This window comes from Micromesistius poutassou (assembly GCF_964030765.1).
Source record: "Micromesistius poutassou genome assembly, chromosome: 3".
Lineage (NCBI taxonomy): Eukaryota > Metazoa > Chordata > Actinopteri > Gadiformes > Gadidae > Micromesistius > Micromesistius poutassou.
This window is the reverse complement of record NC_140273.1, coordinates 22,964,341-22,979,220: the sequence shown is the minus strand read 5'-3', so window position 1 is coordinate 22,979,220 and position 14,880 is coordinate 22,964,341. Positions and strand designations below refer to the sequence as shown.

Sequence of the window (14,880 nt, the reverse complement as noted above, 5' to 3'; positions counted from 1 at the left end):
GAGGCTCTTCTCTGAAGAGCTGTCATGTAGCTGTATAACGGTGATGCAGGAGTTTTTCCCTTTTGCTGTGAATTATGGCTCCTAAATAAGAAATTATAAAATAGAAAAAATGTAGGATATTGGTAAACAAATGCCCATCGAGCAATAACACAGCTTTGAGAATAAACGCCATGTCACCAGAAACAAGACCTAATGTGGAGCCAGTGTGCAGCATAAAGTCACCATATATTCATGAATTCAGCAAGTCGTCTTCTCTGCGGGGAAAAAGCCGACAGCAATCCTTCCTCCCGCGCGAGAGAGAGAGAGAGAGAGAGAGAGAGAGAGAGAGAGAGAGAGAGAGAGAGAGAGAGAGAGAGAGAGAGAGAGAGAGAGAGAGAGAGAGAGAGAGAGAGAGAGAGAGAGAGAGAGAGAGAGAGAGAGAGAGAGCAGAAAAACTGTTAATATGTGTCGCCAAATATCCTTCAGCGGTGGTTAATATGTGTGCGGTGCAGCCTAGCAGCATCTGTTGAGCACACTGCATCATACCGGGCCCGGGAGGTGACATAGGAGTAGGTTTTTTTTTTTTTTTTTTAGCGCGTGTGCGTTTTATAACTAAACGCAGCTTCTCGTGGGATTGTGAGGTATCTCGTTTAATCAGAAAAACACAGCAGATTTTTTTTTCTGGCATGAAAATTGATCTCAGAATTCTGAGAAAATTAACTCATTAATTCAGAAACACAGAGCAGCTTTATTAAAAAAGGACTCCCATGTCCTCTCTCGGGGTCCACAGCATCCTCTCGGTGGAAGGCAGCAACCATTTCTCAGAGAAGCACGTCATAATAAGCCAGATCGATGTTGTATTACCATTTCAATAGTTAGGTCTCTACTGTTATGCTGTTTTTGCTTGTTTTCCTTGAAGTAAAGGTGGGTTAAGGCTGTGACCTCACCATATGTAACAGATCATAACCTTGAATAAAACTTCTAAATGGCCTGTGCCTTGAAACTGATTCATATTTTTACTTTATAATGACACAATTATCATCATACGTGACATATTTGCTGCAATAAGGTTTTACAAGCATATGCAACATCAGTACTAAGTATCATGTGAAGAAAACCAATAACACGTGTTTTTGTTCATGGTATATATTATTAATGCACATTCATTTCATCCAACTCATTTGAATGCTCAAGTAGTGTGTTCAGTTTATCTTTTTTTTTTTTTTCTTATTTCAAAGTAACGATGGATTTACACGCTAGTAGCATTGAACAGTAGCAACATGCAGCTGCTGCTGTGCTCCTCAACACAAAGCCTCCCACAGACGTGTTCAGTAGTGTGGCGCCGTGTGACCACAACCGACACGCTCTGACCCCCACCTACCGGCGGAGGGCAGCGGCCCTGCACGCCATGAGAGATGCAGTCCGTCAGTCGTGTTGCGGTGGTTTCTGTGTTCATTGTTGTTGTTGTTGTTTTTTTACCAGTGTCATGCAGTGTTAGTGTGTTCTCTAGTGATGTTCAGTTGTTTGTTTAGTGTGTTGTGCAGTACAGACATAGCATGGAGTTACAGACACTAACATGTAGGAAAGACCAGTAATACAGCAGTGATAATGGTCAACATGTAAGCATTCTACACTGTCCACTGGTCTACAGGAATCGTTTGAGTGATTCCAACGTTTATGTGTGAGCAATGCAAATGGTAACACGCGTTTTGCAGTAAATCGGTCCTTTCAACCTGCTGTGGACCCCTACCTAACTACAGATCAGGATATTTTAGAGCACTTAAAAAACAAAGCACTTCACTGTAAACAATCAAACTCCCTCATCAAACCCAATCCCCTCAGAGCCATACAGACATCCACTGGTTGAAGTACATCCAAAAACCGACAGCGGCTTGTCTGAAGCATGTGCGCTTGTGTCGAAACACATTCACAAGACACATTTACATGGCATGGCACTGTTACAAAGTAATAGCGACTACTCAGCAACAATGCCTTATGTAACTGCTGCTCTGACAATCCCAACACACCCTTACACAGCAGAAGTCAGAGCGCTAAATCAGAGGCCTCCTTCTTGATTAAACATGTGGGCTGCACTCTAACCTTAACTTTACGTCGGAACCCATCTCAAACTTGCTGAAACACGTGGCTTAAACTACCAGCTTAAGTCAGTTCATATTATAATATTATAATACATATTATAAAATAACTGTGGTTCGTCATCTGAAATACACTCAACATCTTCAATAAAGCAATAGTTAATGTGCTGCACATGTTTCCTTCCTTTTCATAAACTATTCAGACCTTGCGCGCATAAAAATAAAAACATTGACTTCAGTTAAGACTCTACGTCGCTGTCCCAGAATAGTTTGATAGGTGAAGTCCAGACAGACGACATACAGAGCCTCACCTACGAGCCAGCTCGCCTGAGCCAAACGGTTGCGGTTAGAAAAAACAATAGAAGTATTTACAGTTGACAATGTGATGGGTGAATACATTTATATCTGTGGGAGGGATACTTGTGTTTTGGAGCACAAAATAAATAAATCAATGGCAACATTTGTGTTCTAAGATGTGCGATTATTATTGCAAATTGAATATGGCCTATATTATTGGCCATACGCATGGTTTCTCCGAGAGCACTGCTCTAAAAAGGAGACATTTAGCGATGGGTGTGATACTGTTGAGCTGCACAGTAAGACCACTTAAAATATTCTGCAATTGTGAAAAAAAAAAAAACGGTTTAATTCTGCCTAAGACTGGTTGGAGGGATCTGCTTCTTGCGTCCACACCCGGAGAGGGGATGTGATGTCGGCGCCAGCGGTGGAACGCCTCCTTCGTCGCCGGGCCGTGAACCCTCTGGTGTGGGGCAAGAGGCACCAGTTCAGTGGAGCGGACGGCGCTACGCTCGGTGGTAGAGGCTGCTCCACATCCGGAGCAGGACTGGATAGTGATTGTTAAGATCCAAGGATATCATTGATATCTGATTAGGATTAGAACATGTTAATACTTTAAGGAACTCCTCCTCCGTCAGATACTGTGTGTGTGTGTGTGTGTGTATGTGAGAGTGTGTGTGTGTGTGTGTGTGTGTGTATGTGAGAGTGTGTGTGTGTGTGTCACTGCTCCACAGTCGACTCCCCTCCTCCTCTTCTAGACGGAGGCTTTGAGACCAGAGCAGTCAGATCTTCGAGTCACTTGTCTTTTGTTCCATAAGCCTCCCCCCCCGCCCCCCCGCCCCCCCGCCCCGCCGGCCCCCCGCCCCCCCCGCCCCGCCGGCCCCCCCTGGTGGCCGTGCTGCGTCACTGCGTGTGCGCGTCGGGGCTGACGCGGTCCTGGAAGATGTACAGGTTGTTGGTGGCGGCGATGGCGATGATGTTCTCGGACGGGTGCCACGCCATGTGGAGGATCTTCTTGGTGAAGTCCAGGCTGTCCACGCCCACGTCGCCACGCCGCCGCTTCCCGCCCGTGTAGACGCGGCGCGTGCGCAGCACGGCCCGCGGCTTGCTGCTCTCGCGCCACGCCTCCAGGGTCACGCCCCGCCCCGTCTCCCGGTCCAGCATCCGGAAGAAGCTGTTGTACGCCCCCGTCATGATCACACTGAGGGGGGGGGAGGGAGGGGGGAGGGAGGGGGGGAGGAGGGGAGGAGGGGAGGAGGGACCAGAGAGAGGAGGGGAGGGACCAGAGAGAGGAGGGGAGGAGGGGGAGGGACCAGAGAGAGGAGGAGAGGAGGGGGAGGAGGGACCAGAGAGAGGAGGGGAGGGGGGGGAGGGACCAGAGAGAGGAGAGGAGGGACCAGAGAGAGGAGGGGAGGGACCAGAGAGAGGAGGGGAGGAGGGGGAGGGACCAGAGAGAGGAGGGGAGGGACCAGAGAGAGGAGGGGAGCGACCAGAGAGAGGAGGGGAGGAGGAGGGTGGAAGAGGAGAGTGGGGATGGGGGAGGAACAGAAGAGAGGAGGGGAGGGGGGAGGGGGGACCAGAGAGAGGAGGGTAGGAGGAGAAGGGAAGGGGGGGGAGAGGGCAGTGGGGATGGGGGAGGAACAGAAGAGAGGAGGAGGAGGAGGAGAGGGGAGAGCAGGAGAGGGGTTGTGAGGAGAGGAATAAACAGGATACGTTACATAGAAAATAAGCAATGGATAAGGTGGGAAGAATATTGTAAATCTAGAAGAAACAGCACAATCAGTAAAATAGATGCAGGATGGATTTGGATTCCTTTTAGCGTGGTCTCTTGGACTGAGATATTTGAGGTTCAGGAATATAATAACTCACCTATCTGAACTGTTCCACACACACTCAAACTTGTCGAAGATGCAGTCATTCTCATAGAGGGAACACAGCTTACTCCTCAGGTACTCATGGACCTGGAACAGAAACAACAAAGAATTACAACAGTTACATAAATATCCACATATCCAATTGAGGTACATAATTAAGAGACACATACTCTGCCAAACTAGGATATGTAAATGATTTAGTAATGTAGGACAGGGTTTTATCAAAAGCGCCTTACTTCTGTTAACTTCTGTTATGTTATCAAAGAATTGTGTTGGCTGTGTTAGAATACTGGATCGTGATTGGACGGCACTAGGTCAGCTTCCATCCTTGGCCCTGAGTTCAAGACAGCCGTTTCTTTCTTTATGCGGTTGCATAGAGCCCTGGAAACCACAAGAGGGCCTCAAAGCTACCACTTAAGACGCTTTTTAGGCATGAATTTAGAGTAATATTATCTTTCTTGGTTTCCTTTTTAAAGTGTATAGACTATATTATTTTACTGCTTATTCAAAATGCACAATAATGTGTGCATTATTGTGCGTATGTCTGCATTATGTTTTTTGTCGTCTGAGCAAGACAAGAGGTGCTCAGTGATGTTGTGCCTGATGTTGAGATGCGATGGTTTCATGGATTTCATGGATTAAACAACCTCACCACACAGCGTATGATAACCTGTTGTAATGGTCTCATGGTTCATGTATTTCCATTCATACTAGAGTTTTGATACTATTATGTTTTTAAAGAATTGAAATGTGTTTTTTTTATTATTCCTCTGCGTACCACCAGTGGTACATGTGTGCTATTTAGTGGTACGGCTGAGAACCAATGGTTTAGGCGATAGCTAGAACTGGAGCAAATTGGTTAGATCATATCTACGTTGTAGAACTACAGCTGATTGGTTAGAGGTATCCAGAACTAGAGCTGATTGGTTAGAGGTATCCAGAACTAGAGCTGATTGGTTAGAGGTATCCAGAACTAGAGCTGATTGGTTAGAGGTATCCTGAACTAGAGCTGATTGGTTAGAGGAGGTATCCAGAACGAGAGCTGATTGGTTAGAGGTATCCAGAACGAGAGCTGATTGGTTAGAGGTATCTAGAACGAGAGCTGATTGGTTAGAGGTATCCTGAACGAGAGCTGATTGGTTAGAGGTATCCAGAACGAGAGCTGATTGGTTAGAGGTATGTAGGTGTACTGAGCTGACCTGGTAGGTCTCCACGGGGCCCTTGTCCATGTTCAGGTCCCACACCTTGGCGGTCAGGTAGTCTCTGGTCAGCAGGTAGCGCCCGTTGTGGCTGAACTTGACGTCCGACACCGAGGAGATGATCTCAGAGAAGAAACTCCTGCTTCCTGGATCCTCCGGCTCCTCAAACACTTGGTGAAGACCACATTCAGCTCATTAACAACTCTACGGTTAGCCCTCACCTTTAACTAAAGGACATTATTCATAGACACACGTTAGCCCTCACCTTTAACTAAAGGACATTATTCATAGACACACGTTAGCCCTCACCTTTAACTAAAGGACATTATTCATGGACACACAAGACCCCGTTCAATAGAAGGTATATCATAAAAGTATCAATGTTTTTGAAGTTTTGAAATAGTAAAGGTATGTCCTGGTTTTCTTCTTGATGAATTCACAGTGGAAAACAACCGCACGGTGACCAATGGTCAGTGACGGACTGGGAGCCAAAAACAGCCCGGGCATTTGGGCATTATAACCGGCCGCGGGTGTAATTGTTGACGGGGGGAGGGGAGGGGGGGGGCCGTGCGATCCCAACAAGCATGCCGCTCCGTGATTGGCCGGCCCAAACGGCCCACGAGAAGCCAAGCGGCCCACGAGAGGCCAAACGGCCCTTCTGGCATCTGCCCAAATGCCAGAGCGTCCAGTCCGTCACTGCCAATGGTTTAGGTGGGAGCTGAACCATTGGTCGCGGTGAGGTTGTGGTGAGGAGGAGGGGAGGTGAGGGCCTGATAAATGGATTGATTGACCGATATGACATTTTAGAGTCACGGCCACCATTGGCTGTACACAACTAACGTTCTACAGGACTACGGGACATCCCAGGGTGACGGAAACACACACGGCCGTCCCGTTCACCGTACGATACACATGGCTCACGTTTGGAGTGCTGGTCGCAGAGAGCCGAGGCCCTCATGTCACACAGCCGCAGCGTGCCCTTACTGCTGCTGTACACCAGCGTGTGGCAGTGGTGCGGGTGGAACTCTGCCGACGTGATCACCTCCGTCAGCTCCTCCATGTTGGCCGGCTTGATGTCCACGATGTCTGGGAGGGGGGCGGCTTGGTCAAGGAGCCGTGGGAACTGGTGGTCACAACGGGCACACTGCCTGTACCGCGTTGTGTGGCTTCTCCAATGAGTCGTCGTTTAAGCTTAAGATGAAACAGGCTGAGCCCCCATCTAAATATATATATATATATATGAAGACATCAGACTTATGATGTCTTCATATATATATGTATATATGTAACAAAAGGAACCTATGAAATCATATTAAGTGTAATTATGATAGTGATGATGAGCGTATGTCTAGCAGCACAGTGTGTTGATTTATATCAGCTGACGTGACGCTGCCCGTCACGTGACGCTGCGTGAGAGAGGAGCTTCTCTGGCTCACGCCGGCTGGAGGGGGGGGGGCAGGAGCAGAGAGGCTGCAGCCAGCAGTCTGGGTGAGAGGGCAGTGATCAGGTCCATGAGGACCAGTGGACATCGATGCAGCGGACCGCGGACCGCTTCGCCGCACATCACAACAACAGGCGCGTCCACCTCATTGTGCTTGCACTGCTGTAAACGCAACATTTAGTTAACATACATTTAGATAATGTAGCCTATTATCCCGGGATCATTGAATCTCCTTTTTCTCTAGTAGTATTATTAGTTATTATTTGTTGTGTCAAAATGTATTAGCACCTGCTATGAATAATCCATAATAATCCAGCCCCCCGTTAGCTTCTGCAAACACAATTATTTGGCACCGCTGCTGGGGATATAGTGCACTACTGTATGAGCTAGGGTCTGAGGGATATAGTGCACTACACTATGAGCTAGGGTCTGAGGGATATAGTGCACTACACTATGAGCTAGGGTCTGGGGGATATAGTGCACTGCTCTATGAGCTAGGGTCTGAGGGATATAGTGCACTGCTCTATGAGCTAGGGTCTGGGGGATATAGTGCACTACTGTATGAGCTAGGGTCTGAGGGCTGTACTGTAGTGCACTACTCTATGAGCTAGGGTCTGGGGGATATAGTGCACTACTCTATGAGCTAGGGTCTGAGGGATATAGTGCACTGCTCTATGAGCTAGGGTCTGAGGGATATAGTGCACTGCTCTATGAGCTAGGTTCTGAGGGCTGTACTGTAGTGCACTACTCTTTATGAAAGGTTCTGGGTTTACCTGCATGTATTTCCAAACATGATTTAGACATTTCAACATTATGATGTTATAGTATATTATATGATGTTACATTATACGTTGTTCTTCTGTTTTCTAGCTGAACTTCTTCCAACACAAGAACAGCAGTGTTCTATTCTGTACACGTGGTAAATAAACACTTGACTTATCACTTAAACTCATAAACACATTTTCCTATTTCCATTATTGCGTCTAAATAACATTATAAACACGCAGAGGCGCACACTCCCACACCGACACACACACACAGACACACACACACACACACACACACACACACACACACACACACACACACACATATTTAACGAGCTACTCAGTACTACCAAACCCTTCCTCTAACCCCCACCGTCTCCCACTTCTCTGTGATTCTATTTACAGCCCGTGTGTCCTGTGTGTGCATCCATGGAGAGCGCTGCCGCTGTGAGTGAATTATTTAAGCTGTTCTTCCATAGATGTTCCTCTCTGTTTCTAGGTCAGCCTCTGTTTAAACACCGCCACACGCCTGCAAACAACACCACTTCCTGTCCAGGCAGCTCAGACAGGAGTCTACCTGTGTGTTACCCTGAGCGCTGCCGTACACACACAGGGACACGGCTACGTCACACACGCTAACGCATTTGAAAGAGTTTGCCTATGCAGCGATATCAGGCGTGTGTTATCAATGTATTTGAATCTGCCTGTGGTGACATTTGACAGTGACCTTTGACCTTCAGCGATGATTAAAAAATAAAGTGATGATATATGATAACTCTGGGGAGGGGTGTGGGGGGTTAAAGATACATCTCAGATGCTGTAGTGTATGTGTTTGCATCCATAAAATATGGCTGTTTAAATATGTATGTAAATGTAATCAGTAGTGCCCTACGTCTCCAGCCTCTACTGTGTCTGCTACTCATGTTTACCACGACGGCTACTACACCAGCCTCAGAAACACAGCTTTTCCTCACAGAGCAAATTCATTTTCACAAACAACGGGGCTTCCAGCTACGGCGTTACCTGAAGGGTTGCTGTTTAGAGTTTAAGTTGTAATACATTACATAACGCAACACTTACATAATACGTGACATTTCAAGTAGCTCATAGCTTAAAATGAACTGTGGACATATCTGTCGTCAAATCTTCCAAATGATCTTATTCTCTTCTTGGTTCTTAAAGACCAGGACGCTTGTTGCTGTGTGAGCAGCGCTCCGCTCTGCGTCAGAGCCGAAGGATACTGAAGCTGCGGTCGGTGATGCCCAGGTGCCACAGGTTGATGCGCAGGTCGTCGGCCGAGAGGTACGTCTCCCCGTCGCTGTTGACGGAGATAGAGTTGACATGGTAGGTGTGTCCGTTGGAGAACACCCGCCTGGGACGCACCTCCACCATCAGGTCTGTGGGTTTGAGCACCGGAACCTACCGGGGTACAGACACCAGGGTACAGACACATGAACCTACCGGGGTACAGACACCAGGGTACAGACACATGAACCTACCAGGGTACAGACACATGAACCTACCAGGGTACAGACACATGAACCTACCGGGGTACAGACACCAGGGTACAGACACATGAACCTACCGGGGTACAGACACCAGGGTACAGACACATGAACCTACCGGGGTACAGACACCAGGGTACAGACACATGAACCTACCGGGGTACAGACACCAGGGTACAGACACATGAACCTACGGGGGTACAGACACCAGGGTACAGACACATGAACCTACCAGGGTACAGACACATGAACCTACCGGGGTACAGACACCAGGGTACAGACACATGAACCTACTGGGGTACAGACACCAGGGTACAGACACATGAACCTACCGGGGTACAGACACCAGGGTACAGACACGTGAACCTACCGGGGTACAGACACCAGGGTACAGACACGTGAACCTACCGGGGTACAGACACCAGGGTACAGACACATGAACCTACCGGGGTGACACCAGGGGACACCGTGTGTGCTTGTGTGTGTGTGTGTGTGTGTACCTGTAAGGAGGTGACGGCGTGTACGTGTGTGTGTGTGTGTGTGTGTGTGTGTGTGTGTGTGTGTGTGTGTACATGTGCGTGTGCGTGTGCGTGTGTGTGTGTGTGTGTGTGTGTGTGTGTGCGTGTGCGTGTGTGTGTGCGTGTGCGCGTGTGTGTGCGTGTGTGCGTGTGTGTGCGTGTGTGCGTGTGTGCGTGTACCTGTAAGGAGGTGACGGTGGAGATGTCCTTGAGTCTCCCCTCCTCATCTTTCAGGTTGTATCCTTCGGGCCTCTTGTCTCTCTCGCTGACCTTCCACAGTTTGATGGTCTTATCTGTGACACGCGGCACAGAGCGAGCATGTTGGGACACCTGGACCACAACACAGCTCAGGACAACTCACTCAGCCCGTTCAGTGGAGCTACTTCATCTGTGTCTGTGTGTTTTGTTGTCAAAGGTTTGACAGGTCTTCTCTAGAACCAATCAACGCGGCCCAAACTAATGAGTGGCATTCTAGTCTCTGATTTGACCCAAATCCTCCATCGTCAGATCAATCCATTTGGATTATTCTTAATTATTCCTTTTTCTATGGTTGTTTTTTTTTGGAGGGGGGTATTATTAACATCACTTGGATTATCATGTGCCAGCAGATATATTTTGGATCATATTTTTTAACAGATTGTGTTGAAGATCTAGGCGACACTCCAGCATTTGATTGGTGAACGTATTCTTAGCTCCGTACCGTTGGTGGAGAGGAGGAAGTGGGCGGCGTTCTGCTGAGGCAGCCATCGGATCTTGTTGATCTTCTCCTCGATCTCCAGGCTCTTCAGGTAGTCAAAGTCAGGCTCGTGACTCTGGAAGGTGCTGTACACGTTGTACTCTCCGGAGTCCCCGATGTCCCCCAGATCCTCCAGCTCTCCTTTAGACTGCAGGGCAGACAAGCAACACATTTCACCACTTTTGAATTTTGAATTTTTTTAATTGTTTGACAAAAAAAGTTTTGAGTGCTGGCGGCGACCAAAATAACCAAAGCATGGACCCAGCAGCCAGATGAATGGATGATGAACTGTATGATTTACTGGATGATTCCTAATCGTGCAAAGAGGCACACCAGGAAGTGTCCGCTAAGCTTTGGCTCAGGAAGCTGGGTCTGATTCCCGCTCTGATTTCATGTGCCGCCCCGGACCACCAGAGCGGTTCCTCCTGCGTCGCCAGACTCTGGACTGGTTCAGCCGTACGTCGCCGGCCTTCAGAACCGTTCTTCCTACATTGCCGGATTCCTAAACGGTTCCACCTGAGAGGCTCTTCATACCTCATGGCCTCCTGAGAGGCTCTTCATACCTCATGGCCTCCTGAGAGGCTCTTCATACCTCATGGCCTCCTGAGAGGCTCTTCATACCTCATGGCCTCCTGAGAGGCTCTTCATACCTCATGGCCTCCTGAGAGGCTCTTCATACCTCATGGCCTCCTGAGAGGCTCTTCATACCTCATGGCCTCCTGAGAGGCTCTTCATACCTCATGGCCTCCTGAGAGGCTCTTCATACCTCATGGCCTCCTGAGAGGCTCTTCATACCTCATGGACTCCTGAGAGGCTCTTCATACCTCATGGCCTCCTGAGAGGCTCTTCATACCTCATGGCCTCCTGAGAGGCTCTTCATACCTCATGGCCTCCTGAGAGGCTCTTCATACCTCATGGCCTCCTGAGAGGCTCTTCATACCTCATGGCCACCTGAGAGGCTCAGCCTACATGGCGGGCGTCCTGAGGGGTGTCGTCTGCGTGGTCAGCCTCCTGGGCGGCTCCTACCTCGCCGTCGGCTCCCCCTATATCGCCGTTCCCCAACGCTCTGCGTGTCTGGGTGTCCCTCTCGCTCCCAGCGTCCACGCCTTCCCTCTGATATCTCCTGCTCTGCTTCTGTCCAGCACCAGGGCCTCCCACCTGAGACCTGCTCCCCTGTCCAGCACCAGGGCCTCCCGCCTGAGACCAGCTCCCCTGTCCAGCACCAGGGCCTCCCACCTGAGACCTGCTCCCCTGTCCAGCACCAGGGCCTCCCGCCTGAGACCAGCTCCCCTGTCCAGCACCAGGGCCTCCCACCTGAGACCTGCTCCCCTGTCCAGCACCAGGGCCTCCCACAGACCTGCTCCCCTGTCCAGCACCAGGGCCTCCCACCTGAGACCAGCTCCCCTGTCCAGCACCAGGGCCTTCTGCCTGAGACCTGCTCCCCTGTCCAGCACCAGGGCCTCCCACCTCAGGTGACCAGCTCATTTGTTGCCTCAGGCCACTTGCCCCTGGTATCTCCAAATACCAATGCAGTGATATTGTTACATTACAACGGTGGCATTTTTTTTTTTATGAGAATATGAAATAAAAAGCCTTGTTCCAATAAAAGAAAACTGGATAATATTTATAAACTATTATAACTTGAAACAGGTCATATTAAACCAACATATTAGGAAGATTTGTGTGTTAGCAGAATATTGAACTAGGGAGCAGGAGTCTGGGAACAGGGTTTGCATTAGGGGCTAGCATGTCAGACGTATAACCGTATATATATACACACACATATAACCAGCCAGCAGCCAGACCTTGATCTGGGTCATTATTAAAACGTGAATTATACATAGGAAAGGAAGCAACGATTGGGGTGATGTCTGTTACAACCTGTAAGGAGTCTGAACCCTTCCTTCGTGACACGTTTGAGGCGAGGTGACGTTTGCCTGACACCTGAGAGCAGAGAGTTCCAGTAGCCCAGTATGGACACGTACTGACTAGTAAGCATAAATACAGTTTTTAATTGTGTATCTTAAGATGTAAACGTCTAGTTGTATTGACTTACACATTGTAAGTCAATACACAGGGGCGTACTTAGTCATTTGGGGGCCCAAGGCAAACCCAGTCATTGGGGCCCTCCACATTCTCGTTCTGCACTGTATATATATATATATATATATATATATATATTGTATAACTCCGCTTCATTTTCTCAACCCGCGCCAACTAGTTTGTTTTGGTACCGTCTTCCTGAATCAAGCCTGCACATGCGCAGTAACATGGAATAGTCCATTGCATGAGAAGGGAGGGGGGGGCAGACATGATAGATTAAGCATTTTAATGGATTTTTAAGCGTGCGAATTAAGACTAAAAAAATAATAATTGCTTTGAATCGAAGAAAACTTTATTAATCAGTTTTGTATGAGACGTTTGGGGGCCCCTGGAAATCTCGGGGCCCCAGGCAATTGCCTGTGTTTGCCTAATGGTAGGTCCGCCCCTGTCAATGCAACCAGACGTTTAACCATAAGGTATACATAGGGATACATGGATGAAGTGGACTGACCTCGCTCTCTCTCTGGAAGATGACCACACGCCCTCCCTTGTCTCCTGTAGCCAGCAGCTCTCCTGTCTGGTTGAATTCCACTGTGGAGATGACGTCAGCTGGACACAAGAGAGGGGAGACACAGCAAACAGCTGAACGGAAAACACTTCTATTGGAGACATTAGGAGATGAAGGGAATCATACGTAAATGTGCTGGAGGAAAGGAGAGAGACGGAGAGGTAGAGAGAGAGAGGGATGTAGAGAGAGGGATGGACGGATCGATAAAGTGTATTCATTTCAGAAATACCAGAATAACTAATGACAGATGACCCATGCTCGATTTAGATCCTAACTCAGCGGGAAAGGAGGTTAATGGAGGCTGTCCGGATGCATTGTTTTTCCTGAGCCCCAAATAATCATGAAATACTAACATCAAGCTTATCACTAACTAGCATTTAGGAATTGGAGGAATACTAATTCCTCCAAGTAGGAATTGGAGGAATGACAATGATAATTACAATAAGTTGCCTTCGCACACTTTGTGCTTGGCACCTAATTACATGACAATAATACTATACAAATAATACTATTCATGCATTCTAATACCACTAATAATACTAACCATTCTTATAACACTAATAACCATGCTAATAATAACACTAACAATAGAATAATTCATTCTAATAACAATACAAATATGAATAACACTAAGCATTCTAATTACACTACCATACTTACAATAACCATAATACTAACAATAATAAAAATATGAACCATTGAAATTACAAAACTACTACAAAAAACTACTACTACTACAAACTACAAATACAACTACTTCTACTACCACTACCACTACCACTACTGCTACTATTACGACTAATAATAATTATAAAATCAAAACCAATCCTCATTCGTCGTCATCACCATCACAATCCACACACACGTGTGTGTGTGTGTGTGTGTGTGTGTGTGTGTGTGTGTGTGTGTGTGTGTGTGTGTGTGTGTGTGGCCTGTACCTTCAGTGACATAGTCTGTGTGTGTGTGTGTGTGTGTGTGTGTGTGTGTGTGTGTGTGTGTGTGTGTACCTTCAGTGACATAGTCTCTGTGTGTGTGTGTGTGTGTGTGTGTGTGTGTGTGTGTGTGTGTGTGTGTGTACCTTCAGTGACATAGTCTCTGTGTGTGTGTGTGTGTGTGTGTGTGTGTGTGTGTGTGTGTGTGTGGCCTGTACCTTCAGTGACATAGTCTCTGTGTGTGTGTGTGTGTGTGTGTGTGTGTGTGTGTGTGTGTGTGTGTGTGTGTGTGTGTGTGTGTGTGTACCTTCAGTGACATAGTCTCTGTGTGTGTGTGTGTGTGTGTGTGTGTGTGTGTGTGTGTGTGTGTGTGTGTGTGTGTACCTTCAGTGACATAGTCTCTGTGTGTGTGTGTGTGTGTGTGTGTGTGTGCGTGTGTGTGTGTGTACCTTCAGTGACATAGTCTCTGTGTGTGTGTGTGTGTGTGTGTGTGTGTACCTTCAGTGACATAGTCTCTGTGTGTGTGTGTGTGTGTGTGTGTGTGTGTGTGTGTGTGTGTGTGTGTACCTTCAGTGACATAGTCTCTGTGTGTGTGTGTGTGTGTGTGTGTGTGTGTGTGTGTGTGTGTGTACCTTCAGTGACATAGTCTCTGTGTGTGTGTGTGTGTGTGTGTGTGTGTGTGTGTGCGTGCGTGTGTGTGTGTGTGTACCTTCAGTGACATAGTCTCTCAGGAAGCTGTGGTTGATCTTTGGGCTCTCAGCGTCTTCGGCCATCTGAAGCGGAGTGAGCGCCGCCCGGCAGCACCTCCGTCCTGTCCCTGCTCGCTCTGCCCGCCCAGCCTCCACCCATGCTGCTCACGCCTAGCGGGGCGGCATGGAGCAAGGCATTCTGGGACCGTCGCCAGAGCCCACAGACACACAGAGAC

At 48.1% G+C, this 14,880-nt stretch overlaps 1 protein-coding gene across 1 annotated transcript; it reads right to left on the bottom strand.

Moving 5' to 3' along the window:
• Positions 1-3,275: 3,275 nt before the first annotated feature.
• On the bottom strand, positions 3,276-14,728 carry ppp2r2ca (protein phosphatase 2, regulatory subunit B, gamma a; the record flags this gene model as incomplete). Its single annotated transcript, XM_084465480.1, has 9 exons — positions 3,276-3,573; positions 4,242-4,333; positions 5,446-5,615; positions 6,367-6,531; positions 8,895-9,072; positions 9,857-9,969; positions 10,377-10,560; positions 12,967-13,064; positions 14,665-14,728. The coding sequence occupies 9 exons, from the start codon at positions 14,726-14,728 to the stop codon at positions 3,276-3,278; spliced, it is 1,362 nt and encodes a 453-aa protein (XP_084321606.1).
• Between the last annotated feature and the right edge of the window lie 152 nt (positions 14,729-14,880).